Source organism: Bos indicus, chromosome 14 (assembly GCF_029378745.1).
Source record: "Bos indicus isolate NIAB-ARS_2022 breed Sahiwal x Tharparkar chromosome 14, NIAB-ARS_B.indTharparkar_mat_pri_1.0, whole genome shotgun sequence".
NCBI lineage: Eukaryota > Metazoa > Chordata > Mammalia > Artiodactyla > Bovidae > Bos > Bos indicus.
Window position 1 is genome coordinate 76,367,181 of NC_091773.1, and position 24,313 is coordinate 76,391,493.

General features: G+C 40.5%; 1 protein-coding gene across 1 annotated transcript in view; it reads left to right on the forward strand.

The window, feature by feature from the left end:
- CNGB3 (cyclic nucleotide gated channel subunit beta 3) overlaps window positions 1–24,313 on the forward strand; it is a 187,263-nt gene that overhangs the window by 156,919 nt on the left and 6,031 nt on the right. The window contains exon 15 of the mRNA XM_019973506.2: window positions 4,107–4,225. Coding sequence (XP_019829065.2) covers window positions 4,107–4,225 — 119 coding nt within the window. The remainder of the gene's footprint in view (window positions 1–4,106; window positions 4,226–24,313) is intronic.

Consider the following 24,313-nt stretch of genomic DNA (forward strand, 5'->3'; position numbering starts at 1 on the left):
TATATAAGCCCACACAAATAAGCCCAGATTAAAAGTGGGCATACTGATGATATGAAATCATTTTCATGAAAATGGGAAATGCAAACCACAGCTCGATTTAAGGACTCCTTTCAATCAATGATGCATTAGGATGGCATGGCCTTAATGCACCCAAATAGCCTTTCAATTTGTTCCAATAGCAGCAGGGACTGAAAATTGAGACAACTCATGCCCTTAAGCATTTAGCACTCATGCCCTTAAGCAGTGAAAACTTGCTTAACAAAGTGTGAAATGCAGAGTAGATGCAGCCTTTTCGCTTCTAATTCCTTCCTTGCATCACATCCATCACTTAGTAATAAAAATGGATCAATTGAACACAAATGAAGGAAGGGAAAAAAGTAAGCAGGGGGAAGAGCAGAAATGAAAAGACCCAAGCCACATTTCTCTGCTTCCGTTTCTGTTTTAAAGAAGGGATTTAATTAATAGTAAATGTAGAGATGAAAAGTTGTTACTTGACCAGATTTTAGACAGCTGAATTCAGCTTTGCTTTTGCTTTATCATTTCCACAAATCATTGTAGGAAAAGGGAAGAAAAACAAACAACAAACATGTTCATTAGAGGTCGTTTAAATAATTGAAGAAATGGCAGGGCTCAGGACTGAGTCTGCTGACCTACCTAATCCTCTAAACATCTCCTAACACTGGGTTCGCATTCCCAAATTTCCCCAGAGGAATTAGATACATATGCTTGAAAGTGTGAAAGTGTTAGTCACTCCGTCGTGTCTGACTCTTTGTGACCCCATGGACTGTAGCCATCCGGGCTCCTCTGTCAATGGAATTTTCCAGGCAAGAATCCTAGAGTGGGTAGCCATTCCCCTCTTCCCAACCCAGGGATCGAACCTGAGTCTCCTGCATTGCAAGCAGGTTCTTTACTGTCTGAGCCACCAGAGAAGCCCTAATCCTCTGGATGGCTCCTAAAGTTACTGAGTGGCTAGCTTGGACTGCTTCAAAGAGTGTTTGGGAGTTTTCCCAGGATTAATTTGCAAGAATTAATTTGAGTGTCATAATATCCCTGCCAGGCTTGGAATAGCCTTTCACAGGGGAACTCTGAAAATTTTAAATGCTCTCTCAGGAAGAGTTACCCTACTGTATATGAAGTGCTTGCATTTCTATGCTTTCTCCAAATTAGCAGGTAAACCAACCACCAAAGCTTGGCTTGGTCTTATTTTGCACATGCTGTCAGACCTTCTTCTCTAAGGAATGTCTACTTCATTTGAATGCTAATTAAACTTGCAGGAAAGTCTTAAATTAGCCTAGAAATATGCAAGAAATAGTGGAAGTTTTGGTTCGGTGATTATGCCAGATCTCCTTGAAAAATTATTGAAATGATCATTAAAAAATAATTAAAAGTGCTGAACTATATTTAAGTACCCATTATGTACTTCTACCTCCAGTCAGCTGTAAAAACTGCCTTTGAAAAATCATTCCAGTTCCTTGAGAATGACTTCATGCAAAAAATGAAGGAATATGACCATGTTCTAATCATTACTTCTTGGAGTATTTCTTGAAAAACTAATTTTCAGACACTTTCCCTCATTTTAAAAATAACTCATAGCTATTTTGTTGGTTTTAAAGAGATCAGTCTTGATATTGGATTCATCATTAAATATGTTCTGTATGTATAGATATACTATATCATATTTAATAGACATATTATATAGTCAGGTGACTCAGGTGTTGCTGGTTCTAATGCTGTCGTCTGCCAGCCTCACGAATTTGCCCAAGACACTTAACTTTTCAAGTCTCTACTGGTAGCTCAGATGGTAATGAATCTGATCTGCAAAGCAGGAGACCTGAATTCAGTCTCTGGGTCAGGAAGATCCCCTGGCAAAGGGAATGGCTACCACTCCAATATTCTTGCCAGGAGAATTCCATAGACAGAGGAACCTGGCAGGCTATATAGTCCATGGGGCTGAAAACAGTCAGACATGACTGAATGACTTACACACTACCAAATTTAAATACAACTAATGATATCTTTCCTATATGACCTCACTGAGATTTTTGCAAGAATTATATAAGTTAATATCTATGAAAATATTTTGCAGCTATAAAGTAGCATGTTCTGATCAAACAAACACAGGCATAAAATAAGGAGCAATGTAAAATCTGACATTGTGAGTTTAAAAATACTTTGCAAAATGCAAGATGTATTATTAGTATTGATATTATGGAAATAACTATAATTAGATCCATCTGTATTGGAATTTCTACTCAGATCTACATTTGGGAATAAATATATGCTTAATATTCTCCACAATGCAGAATTTAAATATACTTTTTGCATTGCTTCATCCAGAGATGTGCATTCTAGGCTTCCTTTTGCTTCTAATTACTGTCATGGAGCGTTGGTTACTCAGCCCAATATTAGCCAGTAAGTCAATCTGTGCCTTTATTTTCTTTCTGTAAAATGGAAATAATAATATCTATGCTAACTTCCTCATAAAAGTCATAGGGAGATAAAATGAGAATGTCACAGATGTCAGCTAAGAGATAGAACCCAAAAACTTCAAACTTAACCTAACAGTTAGAATGTGACAGTAAGTAATGATCAGGAAAATAACCCCTGGTATTAAAGAACTTCCCAGAGAATGGTGAAATTATAAATTATTCATAAATGAGCTGTCTACGTCATAATTCCTATGCTCAGCACTGGAACAAAGTAGACATTGTCTCAGTCTTTGCAGAGCAGAAACTATAATCAACCTTGTTTAATCCTAAATTAATTTTAGTGTGTTCTAATCTTCTGAAAATATGATTAACAAGAATATTTGATGAACTCAAATAATCTAGTCCCCTCCTAAGCCAAGTATAAGAGAATTTATTGTATTCATGCTATTTTTAATAGCTCAGATTGATCAAGACTCAACTCATTAAGACATATAGGTACTATTATCCAGTTTGCCTAGTATTATGACAACTGTCTTATTTAAAGTTTAACAGCTTTTCTTGACCCAAGTGCCATTCAGGTCTCTTGTAAAGCATATTTATTCTTTTTGGATCCTGGAGTGAGATGTGTTCCAAGGGTCCCACAATCACCCACTAGTTTGGTGATTTGCATGACTCAATATAAAATGGTATTTATCAACTAAGATTTATTATAGTAAAGCATACAGTGCAGGAAAAGCAAGAAAAAGACATTCATAGGCAAAGACTAGAAAAATACGGTGCAGATTTACTAGGTCCTACTTCCACGAGGGTCACATGAAATTCATCTTTATCACCCACTGTGGACAAGGACAAAACATCTCTGCTAGGAAAACTCAACACAGTCTTGGAGTCTAGAATTTTTAAATGGGTCTGGCCACACAGCTGCATGACCAGCCATGGTTCAGACTACAAACTAGACACCAAGTACACATCGTAAATCTTCGTGTTTACATTAAACAGTGTTGACAGCCGGGTCCATCCCGCCACGCTGCCTGAGGCATACAGAGCAGCATCATTAACCAGGGGCTCTGTGAACACTCCAGGAGTTTAGTTCTCGGGGCTTTGAACAAGGGTCATTGCCCTGGTTCCAGGGTCCCCAGAGATAAATAAGAACTGAATAAAAATAACCCGCTGCATTAACACTTTCAATGTGGAACAAGAATAATAGCTTAAGGGCCTCCTATGCCCCAATTACTAAAATGAGATCTCAGTGCTATAGGCAGATGAGCAGAGTTCATCTCTGAATGACTGTAACCCATACTCTCTGCATAAATTAAGCAACTTCTTCAAAACAAAGCAGTGGTCACCAAAAAAGAAAAAAGAAAAGGTTGCTATTCTTACAGTCTCTAATTTCCTCTCTCCAATCCCATTCCTGAAACAATGTGCTAGCTAAAATATCTTTGACTATCCAGTGACGGCACACAGTGCTCTCATTTTGAAGAGTATCACTTTCCTTATCGTTTCTTTTCACACGATATATCAAACTAATGTCCATAACCCCCTTAAGACTTCAAATAATTACTTTTACGCTTCTTTCCTTTATGTTTATTCATCTAGAGGAGTGTATATTTCTTTAATTTGGGGCATAATTGTCAAGAATAAAGTGACTATCATTTCCTCTTTTTATTTGGCATACAGGGAGAAATTGGCAAGGAAATGTATATCATTAAGCAAGGAGAAGTCCAAGTTCTTGGAGGTGCTGATGGAACTCAAGTTCTGGTCACTCTGAAAGCTGGGGCAGTGTTTGGAGAAATCAGGTATTCAAAAGACACCTTGTCATTTGTCATAAAAGAGAAGTCTTAAGTCGTAAAATTCCTGCTCAAATTCATCAGTGGTTTTATTGCGCTGACAACATGGATAAAATAAAGAGTTTCACATTTCTATTTATCCTTTCCCTTCCTCCAAAGACCATTTAAGCCCAAGACTTAGGTCAGTGCCTGGCATAAGGTATTCACTCAGTATATGTTGAACAATGGATGTTCAATGCATGAACGGATGGATGAATGATGAAAGAAGAGATTGGGAGAGCTAGACATCAGATTGTTGGAAAGCTGGGATGCCAGGATAAGACAGTAGTTTGAGTAGGTGAGTGATAATGATTATCGCTGTGGGACCAAATTACCTGAGTCCAAATCCCCATCCCTCTACTTAGGAACAAAACCTTTGTTTCTTTGTTTCTTGAACCATCTGTCCCTCATCCTAATAAGTTGGATAATATTAACACATATCTTAGAGGATTGATAAGTGAGTTAATTCATTAAAGGCACTTAGAGAAATGTTCAGCATCTATTAGGAGCTCAATAGATATTAGCTATTGTTATTATTATTTGCTATTGGCCAGGAGAAGTTTGTCCTAAAGGTGAGTCCCCAAGAGTAAGAATCAGTTCAGTTCAGTCGCTCAGTCGTGTCCGACTCTTTGCGACCCCATGAATCGCAGCACACCAGGCCTCCCTTCAGTATCCTATCATTTTGCCTTTTCATACTGTTCATGGGGTTCTCAAGGCAAGAATACTGAAGTGGTTTGCCATTCCCTTCTCCAGTGGACCACATTCTGTCAGATCTCTCCACCATGACCCGCCCATCTTGGGTTGCCCCACGGGCATGGCTTAGTTTCATTGAGTTAGGCAAGGCTGTGGTCCTAGTGTGATTAGATTGACTAGTTTTCTGTGAGTATGGTTTCAGTGTGTCTGCCCTCTGATGCCCTCTTGCAACACCTACCGTCTTACTTGGTCTTCTCTTACCTTGGGCATGGAGTATCTCTTCACGGCTGCTCCAGCAAAGCGCAGCCGCCGCTCCTTACCTTGGACGAGGGGTATCTCCTCACCGCCGCCCTTCCTGACCTTCAACGTAGGATAGCTCCTCTAGGCCCTCCTGCGCCCTGCGCAGCCATGGCTCTTGGACGTGGGGTTGGTCCTCCCGGCCACCGCTCTGGGCCTCGGGCTTGGGGGCGTGGGGTAGCTCCTCGCGGCCGCCACCCTGGCCTCGGACGCAGGGTAGCTCCTCTCCGCCGTTCCTGCACCGTCGCAGTCTGGCACTCTCGGCCACTGCCCCTGACCACGGACGTGGGGTAACTCCTCTTGGCCGCCGCCCTTCAGGCATGGGGTCCTCTCAGCTTCTAGTTGACCCTTAATATCTACCAGGATATTGGTTCCAGGACCCCCACAGATACCAAATTTCACCAGTGCTCAAGTTCCTTATGTAAAATAACATAGTAGAATCAGCCATTTGTGTCTGTGGGTCCCTCGTGTGAGGGTTCCACACCCCAGGATTCAACAGACCAGCCTGCACAACCTGTGTGCAAATGCACAACCTGTGGATACAAAGGTCTGATGCTACCGACAGCAAATTTAAGCATTTTATGGGCTAAACATTTCATATATATTATTACACTCATGTATTCATCTGATAAACCCTTATTTTGAGTGCCTAGTAAATGCTAGACTGTCAGGTATTGCTCTAAACTCTGGGAATGTACTGTGTAAGTGAACAAGAGCTTACAGTCTTGTGGGATAAACCTCACCATAAATAAACAACTAACTAGATAAGATAGACTCCCGTGGTGATAACTGCTATGGAGGTAAAAATTGTTGGAAAGTGACCAGGGATGCCACTTCACATACAGTGTCCAGGGACACCCCTCTGGACGGATAGTATTCCAACTGGGCCTTGAGAGAGTAAATGGAGCAAGCTTCCAGACGTGGCAGAAGAGCCTCCTGGATGATGCAACCGCACGTGTGGGAGGCTAGAGGGAAGGCAGCCATGTCTGGCTGAACGTCACAGAGGTCAGTATGGCTGGAGCTCAGTGAATAAGGGGCCCTGTGGATCGACGGGGACAAAGAAGTAGGCAAGGACCAGACTGTACAGATCTTTTAGGCCATGATAAGGGACTTGCATTTTATTCGAAATACCAATGGATGCCAGTGGAGGATTTTAGGCAAAAGAATGATACAATTTGAACTGTGATGTTAAAAGACCATTCTAACAGCTATGCAGAGAAAAGGCAGCAGCGGAACAAGAATGAAATACAGGAGATCAGTTAGAAGCCAGTTGCAGTGGTTCAAGTGAAAGATGATAGAGTCTTGAACTAGGATTTTGGCCCTTAAGGTAGAGTGCACTGTCAAGCAGTTATTAACATATCCATTTCACAATTGGGAAAATTGTAATTCCAAGGCATCAATTATCTTGCCCAGGATAATATAGCTAATAAGTGAAAGGAACAATATTCAAACACAAGTTTCATGGATCATGGTCAAGTGATCTTTCTACCATACCAGGAAGAAAGGTGCTCATTCAACCTTTTATTTCAGAGCTGCTAAGAAGTTATCTTCAAGGTTCCAGAGATATGACATTTCAGATGAGTTTATATGAGTATGACTAAAGTTTCCTTAGAATATTGAAGCATGTTATTTCTCTGTTGATAATGTGGATTCTCTTTTTTAATTTTTCCTCCTTGCTTAAAACAGGGTGGGCATGCCTGTGGGGGTCCTGCTCTGTTGCAGGAGTGAAAACGCTTCCCAGAATATCCAGGTCTTTGTGTGTTCTTTGCCTGTTTCCTATTGCTTCCTTACTGGGAGTCCTTGCAAAAGTGATTTAATATTTTAGTGACTTAATAATCACTGCAGTCTTCAAGGTCACAAAACAAGCAACAGTCTAATCTAAAACATTGCAGAAATTAATTAGGTGACCTCTCTCAAGGGTCGAGTACTCCCTGAAGAATAAGGCTTTATAAATACAAGTACGTTAATTGCTGATATTATCATCACGGGAGGAAATACTCTAAAAATACAATCCAGGTGCTGCTGAACTGCGATTGAAAGGACTCTTAGATTCTTGACAGCAGTTTCTCAAATAAATCTCCTGTTTCGCACTGGGCTTGTAAGGCCAAATTGAAACCAGTAGACCAGACAAGCTCTAAATTTGCTCAATAATCTGGTTAATTTAAGCAACAGGGAGATTTCTGCCTCGACTGTCTTCTTGGCCGTGGTTGAGGAGAGATAGGATGCGTCTGCTTCTTCCCAGATACTCCCAGGCTTCGCGGGCCCACAGCTGTCATATGCCCCTGGCCCTCTAGTTATTTATTCCTGCAATGGAGGCTTGCCTGCCAAATATCTAGATGCTGGAAAGATCTAGCAATCGTGTTTACTACTCAAAAATGCTGTGACCTTTGTAAAAACTAGCTAAGTCCAACAGCATCATGTAACTTTTTGAAGAAGGTTCTTTTTTCTTTGGAAAAAAAAGAAAGAAAAAAGAACCGAGGGCTTTCAAGGACATTACATACTAATCCAGAAGAGCAAAGCCCTGACTAAAATATAGATTTACAGCCTGTCATGGAGAAAACCCAGACCGCACTTCCAATTAACATCTGAAGAGTTCAGACACCCCATTTTTAACAGAGAGGCCCAGGGTCTGCTGGACGATGGCCTTGTAGTAGTTCTGACTCCACTGCTGTTTTTTTTCACAAATACATTTATTGCCAAGTCTTATTCACTGAATATATTTAACCGCTTCCTCTCCTTCTTCTGCATCTGTTAAAAATCTCACTTTTCCTGAAAATGCATCTGAAATTTTTCCCCTGCTAGTGCTCTTATGATTTCAATAGGAATCCCTCCAGTTTCATCTTTCTTTGGATAACCTCCCCCTGGAAAATATCTGTTCGCCTCCCAAGACTTCAATTCACATGTCACCTCCCTGAAGCCATCTCTACTGCTGCTGTTTAATCGCTCAGTTGGGTCCAGCTCTCTGCAACCCCATGGACTGCCAGGAGCCCTGCCAGGCTCCTCTGTCCATGGGATTCTCCAGGCAAGAATACTGAAGTGGGTTGCCATGCCCTCCTCCAGGGGAAGCCATCTCTAACCTCCACCAAAATAACCAGCTGCTTGCTCCCTGTTGTTCCATAGCATTTCATGCATGGCTTTACAACAGGAATTACCACTAATTTATAATTAATTTGCTCAAACAAATCTTAATAGACTAAGCAATTAAAATGTAAGAACTAAAACTTTCCATCTTTAAGTCACCAGCAGCTATAGAAAAACTATACAATGTGTTCATTCTCGCTGATATTCTGCCAACCAAAATAGTTTGCAGGTGCTATTCAGAAATCTCTAATTAATTAAGTAGTTAATTGTGATTTGATTTTAAAAAATTATATTCGAGACACCTTACAGCATAATGTGAAGTGCCTCAAGGAAGGCCACACCTGGCCTGGTGAACAAGAAAGGTAAACAATCACCTCCTCCAAGGGCCTTACAAATAAGAGACGAGGAAACAGCAAGATTCCAACATCAGGTGACAAAATGCTCGGATTGCACGCAATGATGGAGCATACAGATGCTTAGCATAGAGATGCAGAGGTTTCACAAGCATCAATCCGTTAGATTTAGCAGTTGCTTTGGGAGGTGAAGGCAGACCTTTCAGAGCTTCTCAAAAGACTTGTGGGACAATATGTGTGCGTGAAGGTCAGTCCTGGTAGCCCATACAAAGTGAAAAAAGAAAGAAAGAAAGTGAAGTTGCTCAGTTCTGTCTGACTCTTTGTGATCCCATGGACTGTAGCCTGCCAGGCTCCTCCATCCATGGGATTTTCCAGGCAAGAATACTGGAGTGGGTTGCCATTTCCATCTCCAGGGGTCCTTCCCAGCCCAGGATGGAATCCGGGTCTCCAGCCTTGAAGGCAGACTCTTTACCGTCTGAGCCACCAGGAAAGTCAAGCAGTATATAAAAGATTGTTCACATAATGCTTGTAATGGGTTGAACGTTGGCCCCCACAAAGACATATCCATGCCCTAATCCCTGGAACCTGTGAGTCGGCGGTGGGGGGGAGGTGGGGAGAAGAGCTTGCAGATGCAGTTAAGCTAAGGATCTCAGGGTGAGATCATTCTGGATTTCGTCGGATGGGCCCTAAATCTAATGACAAGTGTCCTCACATGAGACAGAAGAGAAGACACACAGACACAAGGAGGAGAGGGGACGGCCACGTGAAGACGGAGGCGGAAACTGGAGTTACACAGCCACAGCCAAGGGACTCCTGGAACCACCAACTCTGGGAGAGGCAAGACGGGATTCTTTCCTAGAGTCCTCGGAGAGAGCCAGCCCTGCCAACGTCCTGGTTTTGGACTTCTGGCCTCCAGAACTGTGAGAAAATAAATATCTGTTGGTAGTCACTGGTTTTGTAGGAATTTGTTACAGCAGCCCCAGGAAACTAATATAAAACTAAGCTCTTTACACTGTTAACCTTTGAAATTTACTGGGAAAAAAAAAAGGTTTGCGTGGCACCCCTTCAACTCACCCTACATGGCGGGTCCACACCTAATACCTATCAGTTTCACCTCCAAAGTGTGTCTCCGATCATTTGTACCTTTCCTTCTCTGCTGCCCACACTTCCGTCCACACCACCTCCCTCTCTCACTGGACAACTGCAGCCGCTGCTCCAAGTCTCCCACCCCGACCACCACGCCCTCTGTAATCCAGGCCCCACTCATAGGCTGGGAGGTCTTTCAGAAATAGGGATGACCGTGTCATTCCCCTCCTGCTTAAAACCACTCAAACCACTCAATGCTGTCAGTGCTTTCCTAGAAATAAGATCAGAGAATAAGATCACAGCTCTTGCCTGACCTCCAAGACCCTGCAGAATCCAGCTCCTGCCTACCTCTCCACTGCAGGGTGCACCACACTCCCCCTGCCCACTTTAATCCGTACTTCAATTCCTTGAATGTGCCACATGCCAACAAACCGTGGAGGGTTGGTTTATTTTTTCCTAATTTTAAATTTTAAAAATGAGGTAATGTTGGTTTATGACATTAGGTATGTTTCATGCATACATTACATTTTGACTTATACTGCTGCAAGCTTAGCACCAAAAATGTAGTTTTCATCTGTCTATATACTTGACCCCTTTTATCCATGTCACTGTCCTCCAAACCCCTTATGGTAACTAGTGTTCTGTTCTCTGTATCTATGTTTTTGTTTGGTTTATTCATTTATTTTGCATTGTTTTTGCTTTTTATATTCTACATATGAGTAAAAACATATAGTATTTGTCTTCTTCTATCTGACTTATTTCACCCAGTACAATACCCTCAAGATCCATCCTTGTCACAAGCGGCAAGATTTCATCTTCCTATGGCCGAGTAGAATTCCATTGAATGTATCTACCACGCCTTTTCTTTTTAATTTATGTATTTTTAATTGGAGGAGAGTTGTTTACAACACTGTTGGTTTGTTGGTTTCTGCCATACGTGAACATGAATCAACCATAGGTATACATAAGTCCCCCCTCTTGAAGCTCTCTCCCACCTCCCACCCCATCCCACGTCTCTAGGTTGTAACAGAGCACCGGGGTGAGCTCCCAGCATCTTATAGCAAATTCCCACTGGTTATGTATTTTACGTATGTATACCACATCTTCTTCATTCTTTCACTGATGGACACTAAGGCTGTTTCCATATCATGGCTATTGTAAATAGAGGTGCAATGAACAAGCATAGGGGTGCATATATCTTTTCAAATTAGTCTTTGTTTTCTTTGGATGAACATACAGAAGTGGAACAATTGGATCATATGGTGCTTCTAGTCTTAATTTTTTGGATGAATCTCCATGCTGTTTTTCCATAGCAACCATGGGGAGTTTTTACCTCTGCCCAAATGCACTACCCACCCCATTAACCTAACCTCAGGTTCTTTGGGGACCTCTTTTATTCTCCACTGTAGGGACCTCCCTGGTCTCCTTGCCATATGCTCTGGTTGGGCTACATTCCTTTCTTTCAGAGTACTTACCTTTGTAAGCATGCACTCACTGGTGCATTTATTTCCTCAGCGTCTTTCTTCCTTCCTCACTAAACTGTAAGCACCAGGACTACTCTGGATGGTCGTGCTGGTCACCCTCTGCATCAGGATGTCCAGGGCGGGGCTGGGAGGTCTGCAATGCAGCCTGTACGCCGCTCCTGAGTGTGAGCCCTGCTGTTGTATTCCCCTCATGCACAGGTGCCCTCTACTTTGAAAAAGGGGGCATTTTTCTGGCCAAGCTTGACCTACAGGACTGCATTTGCCCAGAGAGGCTGTATTTTTCCACTGTGCACAAAGACACAGGCCCTAGCAGACACCACACTCAATCTGCTCTTGATCCCCAGCCCTTAGGGCTGTGCCTGCCCCACATAAACGCCTAATAAATAGCTACTGAATAAATAAGTTAACATCATTATCTTTCTATCTTTGTAAATGTACTAACGCATATTCATTTTGTCCTGAGCGTGCATATTCGGCCTTGTGCCCTTTTTGTCAGCTTTTTTATTAAGAATAAGACTGCTGTGTTTGTCCTTGTAAAGTCATTTTCCTTTTCTTTTATTTCTTTAAAGTTTATTCCCCAAAGTGAAATAACTAGGTCGAAAAGTGGAAACATTTCTATAACTTTTGGAATATATGGGCAGATGATTTTCTAGAAAAATTGAACCAATTTATGATACAACGTGCAATATAAAGCTATTTTCCCCTAGCATCAGTGATATTACCTCATTACTCTCACTGGTTTTGCATTTTAATAGGTTGTTTTAATTTTCATTTCTCTAAATAGTGCATAGAAAATAATAGGTCCTTAATAAATATTTTCTAAATGAATTAATTTCCTCTGGGCCTATTTATTTTCATAAACACAATCGTTTACTTTCTGCATTTCTTTTGTTGTACAACATTCTTTTTTCATCACACATAACAAGTTATTGAGTAGAATTTAGGCACTGATATGTTTTAGGAACTGACTCATTTGAAAAGACTCTGATGTTGGGAATGATTGAAGGTGGTAGGAGAAGGGAACGACAGAGGATGAGATGGTTGGATGGCATCACCAGCTCAATGGACATGAATTTGAATGAGCTCCAGGGGTTGGGGATGGACAGGGAAGCCTGGTGTGCTGCAGTCCATAGGGTGGCAAAGAGTCGGACGCGACTGAGTGACTGAACTGAACTGATGTTTTATGTACTCTGGATTTCATTTAAAGTATTTAAGTTCTGACTTCCACCAGCTATATTGGTCAAATCACACCTTCTGCATATTTAGCAGAATATTTAACAAATATTTACTCTAAGCCATTGTGAAAAGGCCAAATATTTTGCAAAATAATTTTAAACTTCTTTGTTCCCTCCAAACAACGTTTGCCTGTTTCTCCTAAACACTCAGTTTTCAAAGTGTGAGTACCAAGGTAGAATTCTGGGCTTCCCAGGTGGCGCTAGTGGTAAAGAACCCGTCTGCCAGCGCAGGAGACAAAAGAGATGCGAGTTCGATCCTTGGGTCAGGAATATTCCCTGGAAGAGGACATGGCAACCCACTTCAGTATTCTTGCCTGGAGAATCCCCATGGACAGAGGAGCCTGGCCGGCTACAGTCCATACTATCTCAAAACCAGACATGACCGAAGTGACTTAGCACACAGAAGCACATAAGGTAGAGTTTTAGTTATTTCCAACTATTTTAATTCCATACTTTTATTCTTCATCAGAATAACTCTGTTATCACTTCCTCCACAACACTGCTTTTCCTAAAATACAGAAATAGTAGATACATTGGAAGTATGAAAGGGGTAAGAAGACTGATTAATACTGAAGGAGAAAAATTTTACTTCCATCTTTTTCTAGCTCAATACTGTGAATACTACCCACGTTTTTAAAAACGTGTTTGTATTTTCACCACATTTTTTAAGAGACAGTGTCTTTGATTGTGTAACATCTTTTTCCTTAGAGCAAAGAGCAACCCTCACCTAAGTTTCACAATATTCCTGTGAACAACTTTGTTATCAGTTCAGTTCAGTTCAGTCGCTCAGTCATGTCTGACTCCTTGTGACCCCATGGACTGGGACACGCCAGGCCTCCCCGTCCATCACCAACTCCCAGAGTTTACTCAAACTCATGTCCATTAAGTTGGTGATGCCATCCAACCATCTCATCCTCTGTCGTCCCCTTCTCCTCCCACCTTCAAATTTTCCCAGAATCAGGGTCTTTTCCTATGAGTCAGTTCTTCACATCAGGTGGCCAAAGGATTAGAGTTTCAACTTCAGCATCAACCCTTCCAATGAATAGTCAGGACCAATTTCCTTTAGGATGCACTGGGTGGACCTCCTTGCAGTCCAAGGGACTCTCAAGAGTCTTCTCCAACACCACAGTTCAAAAGCATCAATTCTTCAGCACTCAGCTTTCTTTATAGTCCAACTCTCACATCCATACATGAATACTGGAAAACCATAGCTTTGACTAGACTGACATTTGTTGGCAAAGTAAAGTCTCTGCTTTTTAATATGCTGTCTAGGTTGGTCATAACTTTTCTTCCAAGGAGCAAGTGTCTTTTAATTTCATGGCTGCAGTCACCATCTGCAGTGATTTTGGAGCCCCAAAAATTAAGTCTTTCACTGTTTCCACTGTTTCCTCATCTATTTGCCATGAAGTGATGGGATCAGATGCTATGATCTTAGTTTTCTGAATGTTGAGCTTTAAGCCAACTTTTTAACTCTCCTCTTTCACTTTCATCAAGAGGCTCTTTAGTTCCTCTTCACTTTCTGCCATAAGGGTGGTGTCATCTACATATCTGAGGTTATTGATATTTCTCCCAGCAATCTTTATTCCAGCTTATGCTTCATCCAGCCCAGCGTTTCTCATGATGTACTCTGCATAGAAGTTAAATAAGCAGGGTGACAATATACAGCCTTGACGTACTCCTTTTCCTATTTGGAACCAGTCTGTTGTTCCATGTCCACTTCTAACTGTGGCTTCCTCACCTGCATACAGATTTCTCAAGAGGCAGGTCAGGTGGTCTGATATTCCCATCTCTTGAAGAATTTTCCACAGTTGATTGTGATCCACACAGTCAAAGGCTTTGGCATAGTCAATAAAGCAGAAGTAGATGTTTTTCTGGAACTCTCTTGCTTTTTCCATGATCCAGCAGATGTTGGCCATTTGATCTCTGGTTCCTCTGCCTTTTATAAATCCAGCTTGAACATCTGAAAGTTCAAGGTTCACGTACTGTTGAAGCCTGGCTTGGAGAACACTGATACTCGTTATCAGTACCAGTTTAAACCTGTATTCAGATGTTCTCAGAACTCCTCATAAAGTGGCTACCTGGTAACTCTAATTCTATGAAAATCAAGGATCTTTACCATTAATTGGAAGAGCAGAGAGGGAGTAAAGAATCTAACGCTCAGAATTTGGCAGAGCTTATCCTGGCCAGCCTAGCAGGCTTCCTCCCTGATTTTTTCTGACATCCATAGGCAAATCCGTAATGTTAGACCAATAACAATGGCTTCATTAGCAGCGCTAGAGTTAGGGTATAAAGAAAAGACCTCAAGACTTGAGGTCAGCTCTGATCTTGGATTTCAACAGTGGAAAGCATAAGTATCTGTTCTGGAATAAGCCACTTCACTGGACTCTGGGCCTCAGTTTCCATGTCAATAAGTGTAGGCTGAGAACCTACCTCACCAGGTTGATGTGGTCGTTAATGTATCACATCGTTAGCTATTTTCTAGCAGAGTATCATATATCTTCCTGGATAGTTGAAGGGATATAAGTAAAGCATGGAGTAAAAAGTGCATGATATTCTTTTTTTCCTTTCTCCTTTCTTAGAATTTTTACCTGGATTCTTCATTGATCATCCACTTCTAAGGCCAATTCAACTCTGAAATAAAGACCTCTTGGGGGAAAGAGGGCTACATGTTTTGTATCTGTGAAATCTGAACCCTCTAACCCTGATGAAAATCCATACCCAGAGATTTTTCTCAAACATGTAGGTTAACATGTGTTTGCCTTGCAGTAATTTTATGAATATCAAAGTCACGGCAAAGAGCAAGCAGCCTGGGCAGAGGTGACATAAGAACATCGTCTGATATTTGCTAACCCACTAAAGTTTCATAAGAATTTATTTTTAGTGAAATGGTAAAAAATATTCAAGCAACGAAGTATTTTCCAATAACACTGAAAAGATTTAAAGAATATCTCAAAAATCCTACTTAGGTGACCTAACCTCCTACCTTCCAAATATAATCCAGTTGGAAATTTGCTTAATAAGAGTAGATATTTGAAGTTGTGATCTCTCACTCGGCATGGGATATGATTGCTATTTTTCCATAGACAGTATTTAGAGTTGGATTTATTTCTACTATAGGGAATAATTCTATGTGAGAAAATGCTTTTAGTCAAGAAACTTCTTCATTTTAGGAAGCATTCTCATTTCTTACAGTTATCAAGGCATTAATCATTCTGAACTGTGCGTCTCTGTTTAAGAAGTCTGTCTGGGTTTGCATCCAACTCATCAACAATGAGCTGTGTGACTCTGGGCAAGGTTCCAAACTGAGGTTTCATTTCTTCATGAAATGAAAGTTAAAAGGAGTAATAATAATACATAATTACCTCATAGGATTTGAAAAGCATTATATGTATTAATATACAAAAAGAACTTAGAAAAATACCCCCAAATATTAGCTATTACTATAAAACTGTCACTATTACTAATATCACTATCAATATTTTCTGGTTGACTAGACAACTAGAAAAAGTCGGATAACCTCACTCATGCTTCTCCCACTCCTGAATCGCAAGAAACGAGGTCAGATAGTTTTTTTTTTAATTTGAAATATAGCTGATTTACCATATTGTGTTAGTTTCAGATATACAGCAGAGGGACTCAGTTATACATATATATGTATATATCTATATTCTTTCTTTATCCTTTTCCATTATAGTTTATATAAGATATTGAATATACTTCCCCGTGCTCTACAGTAAATAATTTTGTGCATCTATTTTATATTTGGTAGTGTGTATCTGTTAATCCCATACTCCTGATTTACCGCCTGTCCCTTCTTGTTTGGTAATCATAAGTTTGTGTTCTATGTCTGTGAGTCCATTTCTGTTTTGCAAATAGGTTCATTTGTACTAATTTTTAGATTCCACATATACGTAATATAATATTGTCTTTATCTGACTTACTTCGTTTTATATGATAATGTCTCCGTCCATCTGTGCTGCTGCAAATGACATTATTTCATTCTTTTTTATGACTAATATTTCATTGTGTATATGTGCGTGTAACACATACACAAAGATGTGTATAACACATCTTTATCCATTCATCTGTCAATGGACACTCGCTTTCACGTCTTGGCTATTGTAAGTAGTGATGCTGTAACACTGGGGCGCATGTATCTTTTTTAGCGCTTCTGTCTTTTCCGGGTACATGCCCAGGAGTGGGATTATTGAACCAGATGGTAGTTTTTTAAGGAACCTCCACACTGTTCTCCACGCTGGCTGCACAAATTTACATTCCCACCAACAGTGTAGGCGGGTGCCCTCTTGGTTTGAGGACAGATATTAATCATCTTTATAACCCCAGAACTTAGCACAGTATCTAGGTCATTATGGAGTATGCTATTTCTACACACTCCTAATTTATCTCTAATTTCTTTTTTCCTTTCCTTTTCAGTTCATACAGTGGATTTCTTATATGTTTCTGCATGATTGGCCTCCAAAGTGTAATGGTCCGTACAATCTCAAACTCTTAGAAAAAACTACTAATCAAGAGAACAGTTGAGAAAGACATTGTTTAGGAGGATTATTTTTTTCTCGATAGTCTGGGTACCACTGAAAACAAAGAGAGAGGAGTATCTGATATGCCCTACACTGACTGCCCTTCCCACCCACAGAACTGCTCTGATGGAACTGGACTTTGGAATGACACACGGCGTTTACTGAGGTCCACATCACAAACGGTGCTGGCAAGCTTAGTTTCGCATCTGTAATAAGAATATGAACATGTTGTCCACCAGTTTCATAGTGGCCTCTCTACTAAAGCCCTTCAGGAGGTATTTCTGTCTTAAAACTAAGAACTGATCGCTTTTTATGATGTAAGAGACTTAAAGCCAAATTTGAAGCCCTCTGGTGGCAGAGTTCGCAATCTTGTGTAAACCTCATTTTATGTTTCCATTCTTGTTTCTCTTTTGCTCTTAGGCTCTTTTGTATTCTACTTATCCTTGTGAATGCCTTCTGCGTAAACCAGCTCTGCTAAAAAGGGCTGTGAGGGTGTGTTCCAGTCATATTATAGTTGGTGTGTGCTGTGCACAATTTATGATGCCATACGTGGCAGGCCTGGAAAAGAACTGGGAACGAATGACTGACAAGGGACCATCTGAATATTCTAGCTCTTTCTGATGTAGGCACATAACATGCACCTATGTATACATAAACACATATATAGGCATAATTGTTTACTGTATATGTGCATTTACATATTATATGTATATGATGTGTTTATTACATGCATGTATAACATATGTGTATATTATACATGTATAATAGATGTGTGTGTAAATATGCTAATACGTACATATATAACCTCCATATTGCTACTGATTCCTGACATTTATCAAGTTTTGCACATACAGGTCATCTCACACTAAATATATTTATACCTTTACCCTCTGACATTCCCATCACCGATTTCATTTACTTATTCACCTTTCTCATGCTAGTAATATGATGGTTAATTTTGTATGTCAACTTGATGAGCCTAAAGGATGCCCAGATAGTTGATAAAGCATTGTTTCTGGGTGTGTTTGTGAGCGTGTTTGGGGAAGAAATTAGCATCTGAATCAAAGAGAGTAAGGAAGATCACCCTCAGCAACAACGTAGGAGGAATCACCAGACTCACTGAGGGCATGAATAGAACAAAAAGGCAAAAAAAGGGCAAATTCACCCTCTCAGCTTGAGCTAGCGCATCTGCCTTCTGCCCTCAGGCATCAGAGCTCCTGGTTCTGAACATTCAGACCCAGACTTGCACTTGCACCAGAGGCTCCTCTTTCTGCTTTCTCAGGCCTTCGGACCCAGACTGAATTGTACCACTAGCTTGCTGGTCTCCAGCTTGTATGTGGCAGACGGTGGGACTTCTCAGTCTCCATAACTACATGAGCCAACACCCACAATATATCTCCTTTTATATGTACATACGTAAGTATGTGTGTGTGTGTGTGCAAATGCACACACACGTGTGCACTTGCGCACATGCACACACACCCTAGTTTTTTCTGTTTCTCTGGAAAACCTTGAATAATAAAGTTTATTATACTTATTGATACTTGTTACAATTACATACCCCATTTTAGGGTTTAAAACTTCTCAGCCAGGAGTTTTACCTAATTACACCTTCATAATTGAATGTCAGGAGTCTACAAACACCTATTTCTCCCTAAGGATAATGATACCTATGCTGCTGCTGCTGCTGCTAAGTTGCTTCAGTCGTGTCCGACTCTGTGCGACCCCACAGACGGCAGCCCACCAGGCTCCCATCCCTGGGATTCTCCAGGCAAGAACACTGGAGTGGGTTGCCATTTCCTTCTCCAATGCATAAAAGTGAAGTCGCTCAGTCGTGTCTGACTCTTTGTGACCCCATGGACTACCAGACTCCTCCATCCATGGGATTTTCCAGGCAAGAGTACTGGAGTGGGGTGCCATCACCTTCTCCGATAGTAGGTGCTAAAAGATGGTCTTGCTTCCCAAAAGAGTGATTAAGTATCTTGCTCAAAACTATACTTAATAAATAGCAAAGTTCAACTATAGTTCAATTTTTAAAATTTTAAACATTATAAATAAATAAATGGTAGAGTTATCTGGTTTCAAAATCTGTACTCTTCGCACAAAACCATATCATGCTTTAGTGTTTTTCCTTCAGGCCTCCTGAATACATGATAGGTGCTCAATAATTACTTATGTGCTTGGAGTAAGCATCTAAAAGGTCCTTAAGTTCTTGTTTAAGGTCCCAGCAAACAGAGGCAGACCTGGAATTAGAATCCATCCCATCGTTTTCCGAGCTGTTGCTCTATTCACTATTTTTGACCTGGGGACACTTATCATTAACCTCAGCTGTTCACCCTCCAGCACGTGCTCTTTCCGAAACTCTGTGGGCTTGGAAATATTTAGAGATCTTCTTACTAAGCTATTTAGTGAGCGAAACTTTCCATTGGTGGAATGCTGGAGAAGCATTTTGTGGACAGAAGGAAAAAAAAGATGCTATTTTAAACATTGCTGAGAGAGTTTGGGCAAAATCCATCTGGCAGACGGACTATTTCTTCCATTCAAAAACTCATCAAGCGCTCCAAATGTGTAACCTGTAGGCAACTTTAATTAAGGCTTGAGAAATCTCAAAATAACTTGACATTTAAATATGTTATTTTCTGTTCTGCTCTCATAGTCTGACACACACAGAAACAATCTCAGGTCCAAATTAAGGTCCAAATTAAGCCCCTCAATGCCATCTAGCCCTGCCTAGGCACTGGACTACTCTATTCCAAGGAGATAGGGCTGTGAATGAAATAGGCTCATCCAATCACTGTCCTTCAAATGGTAACATCCATTTCATAGATAGGTAGGAAGACAGATGATAAAATAGATGAATGATATAGTAAAATTTCTTTTTCTTCCTCAAAAAAGAAAAGAAATTGAAGGCAGAGCTTGTCTTGGGGAGAACCTCGGGAAAGGACTATAAAGTAAATAGGGTTTTTTTGGCCATGGAGAAACAAACTTTTAAGTTTTTAATGTGAGATCTTGAGCAAAATTAGGCATTAACATGCTCAATTTGTGTGGATTCCAAAGAAATAGTTTCCATCTAGGAGGAGTAAATCCATTCTTAAGTGACCTGAATAGTCTTGGACTCAAATTTAACATGAAGTTCAGGTGGGGTCTCTGATGCCTTATGGTGGCCTAACAGTAAGCTTTTCTTCCCTCTATTTTATTTTATTTATTTTTTTTTTGCCTTCTCTGGTTTTAATTGAGCATTTTATATAATTCTGTTTTTCTCTTAACATATCTATGATGATTCAAAAATTTCAGTGCTTGCAATACACATTTTAAAATAAGTTTACCTTCACATTTACACTAAACCACTATCACACGTCACTTCATGGCAAATAGATGGGGAAACAATGGAAACAGTGACAGACTTTATTTTCTAGGGCTCCAAAATCACTGCAGATGGTGACTGCAGCCATGAAATTAAAAGACGCTTGCTCCTTGGAAGAAAAGCTATGACCAACCTAGACAGCATATTAAAAAGCAGAGACATTACTATGCCAACAAAGTTCTGTATAGTCAAAGCTATGATTTTTCCAATAGTCATGTATACATGTGAGAGTTGGATCATAAAGAAAGCTGAGCACCGAAGAATTGATGCTTTTGAAGTGTGGTGTTGGAGAAGACTCTTGAGAGTCCCTTGTACTGCAAGGAGAGCCAACCAGTCCATCCTAAAGGAAATCAGTCCTGAATATTCATTGGAAGGACCGATACTGAAGTTGAAGTTCCAATACTTTGGCCACCTGATGGCGAGAGCTGACTCATTGGAAAAGACCCTGATGCTGGGAAAGATTGAAGGCAGAAAGAGAAGGGGGCAACAGAGGATGAGACGGTTGGATGGCATCACTGACTCAATGGACACGAGTTTGGGTAAACTCCAGGAGTTGGTGATGGACAGGGAGGCCTGGCGTGCTGTGGTCCATGGGGTCACAAAGAGTCAGACACAACTGAGGGACTGAACTGACTGACTTACCAGGTAATCCAGGAGCTTTATAACGGCCTTCCGTATCAGCCCTGAAGACATTAATGTCGGTCATTTCACTTCTCCCCATGCTCAGTCACCCAATACACTGCTACTTTATTTAAAGTTATACTTCAGATCAATTAAAAATAAGAAAAATAAAACTTTTATTTACCTCTACTTATTCCTTCTCCCCTTTAATTCTCTTTATAGACCTAAGTTTTTAATCTGTATCATTTTACTTCTTCCCAAAGAAATTCTTTCAACATTTTTAAAAAGTAGTTCTGCTAATGTCAAAGTCCTTCAGTTTTTGGTTTTCTGAGAAAATCTTTGTCTCTCCTTCACTTTTGAAGAGTAATTTTACTATGCATAGAATTCTAGGTTGATGATTTTGCTCTTCTCAGGCACAATATTTCACTCCACTCTCTTCTTACCTGCATGGTTTCTGATGAAAAGTTCACCATAATTTTTATTATCATTCCTTTATAAGTAATGTTTTCCCCTCTTATCTCTTTTCAAGATTGTCTTTGGTTTACTGCAATTCAAATATGATATGCTCAGGAATGGGGGTGGGAATTTCTTCTGCTTGGTATTCTCTGAGCTTCCTGGAACTGTGGTTTGTTGTCTGTCATTAATTTGGGAAAGTTCTTGCCATAATTACTTCAAGTTCTTTTTTTAGTATTAGAGATTGGTAGTTGCTTCTCTGTGTGTGTGTATATATATAATACTTTTTGAGAATATTTCACAGTTCTCGATGTTCTGTTTTTATTTTCTTTTTCTCTCTTCGCATTTCAGTTCAGGAACTTTCTACACGTCTCATGTAATCTTTTCTTGGCCATACTCAGTCTATTGATGAGCCCATCAAAGTCACTATTCATTTCTGCTACAGTATTTTTGATTTCTAACATTTCCTCTAGAACCTGTCTTGGAATTTTTATCTCTCTGCTTACATTACCCATCTGTTCTTGAATGATGTCTACTTTTTCCAATAGATCCTTTAACATATTAATCATGGTTATTTTAAACTCTCTATCTGATCATTCCAACATCTGTTTTACATCTCAGTCTGGTTCTGATGCTTTCTTTGGCTCTTCCGGCTGTATTTCACTAATTTTTTAGCGTGCTTTGTAATTTTTGTTAAAAATTGTACATGATGTAATGGGAACTGAGGCGAAAGGTTTAGAATGAGATGTTATATTACTCTCATTAGGAGTCGAGCTGTGTTTACCGTTTGCTGTAGCTGTGGGTGCTGGACCTTCTAAATGTCTCCAGCGCCCTTGTTTCCATCTCCTCTGTTGCCTTTGGCCTTCCTTAAATACTCCTCCTCAGAGCAAGTCTGCATTTTGCAACTACAATCCACTCTTTTTATACAGAAGCCCCTTTGACATGGTGCTAAGGTATGGGGGAGAGCTCAGACTTTAGGATTAAATCTCAGTCTCTTAGGGCACTTATGTCCCTGGAAGGCGATCTTCACAGGTCCTTCTTATCCTATTACATAAGACAGGAAGGCTAGAAGTGCCTAGAGTGAGAGAAATGCCCTTCCTGAAGGTGGATAAGACTCTGGTAATCTTTTTCCCTGGATGTAGGCCTTTGTGATGGAGAAAAAAATACACCCTGGGAGTTTTGTTTTGTTTTGTTTTTTAACAATGATTAATTATCCCCTCTTACTGCCAGAGCAACAAGCAGATCTTTCTTGGCTCTCAACCATGAGGATTTGCTGGAGTTTCTCAACGTCAAACCCATAAGAGTATCAGTTTCCCCCTCATTGTGACCCTCTGAGTTTCTCATTCTCTTGATGATTTACTCTCAACCTATAGCAGTTTGTCAAAATCACCGTTTAAGTGTTCCCTCCCAGTTGCAGCTCCAAGGGCTTCTGCCCAGATAAGCAGGTCTGGCCATGACCTTCTGAAAGCATCTGATTATCCAGATTGGGGTGGGCGTTGACCTTGCAACCTCAGTTCTCTGACAGGTCTGAGAAAAGTCCTTGGGTTTTCAGTTTGTTCAACTTTTTCAAGTGGTAAAGACAGGAATGACAGCTTCCACGCTCTTTACATGTCACAGCTAAACTCTGTTAGTTTTCTAATGATTAACGGCCAGTCAGAGTGTTCCATTTTCTGCAACAACAGCTGGAGAAGTACACATGGTCTGATATCAATCTTCAGGCCCAAGATCCAGGCAGCTTCTCACATCTCATTGCCCCCAAAGGCAGGGCTGTGAAAGCGTGAGCATTTCCATTGCCAGACCGCTTGCTCAGTCCTTCCCAACCCTGGACATTGTTTTCATTAATGTGAGACTTCTTTCTCCATTCCTAAATGGTTGACTCCAAGAGGCTGAATCTCAGTGAGTGTTACCATCTCACTGCAGAGCCTGTAGTGTGTTTTTTTTTTTAACATTTGAAATGTGCTTTTTATTGTCTTGTTTTCAAAGATCAACCCTCATTTTCTACATTACTGCTGAATTATAGAAGTTATATTTATTTGTTTCATTCACTCCGTTGTTCATTTATTTGATAACTATCTATTGGCTACTTCCAAAAGGCAAAATGCCCCAGCTATACCCTGAGAAAGACTAGGGATCTCTTCAAGAAAATCAGAGATACCAAAGGAACATTTCATGCAAAGATGGGCTCGATAAAGGACAGAAATGGTATGGATCTAACAGAAGCAGAAGATATTAAGAAGAGATAGCAAGAATCACAGAAAAACTGTACAAAAAAGATCTTCACGACCCAGATATCATGATTGTGTGATCACTGACCTAGAGCCAGACATCCTGCAATGTGAAGTCAAGTGGGCCTTAGAAAGCATCACTACGAACAAAGCTAGTGGAGGTGATGGAATTCCAGTGGAGCTATTCCAAATCCTGAAAGATGATGCTGTGAAAGCGCTGCACTCAATATGCCAGCAAATTTGGAAAACATAGCAGTGGCCACAGGACTGGAAAAAGTTGGTTTTCATTCCAATCCCAAAGAAAGGCAATGCCAAAGAATGCTCAAACTACCACACAATTGCACTCATCTCACATGCTAGTAAAGTCATGCTCAAAATTCTCCAAGCCAGGCTTCAGCAATATGTGAACCGTGAACTTCCTGATGTTCAAGCTGGTTTTAGAAAAGGCAGAGGAACCAGAGATCAAATTGCCAACATCCGCTGGATCATGGAAAAAACAAGAGAGTTCCAGAAAAGCATCTATTTCTGATTTATTGACTATACCAAAGCCTTTGACTGTGTGGATCACAATCAACTGTGGAAAATTCTTCAAGAGATGGGAATACCAGACCACCTGACCTGCCTCTTG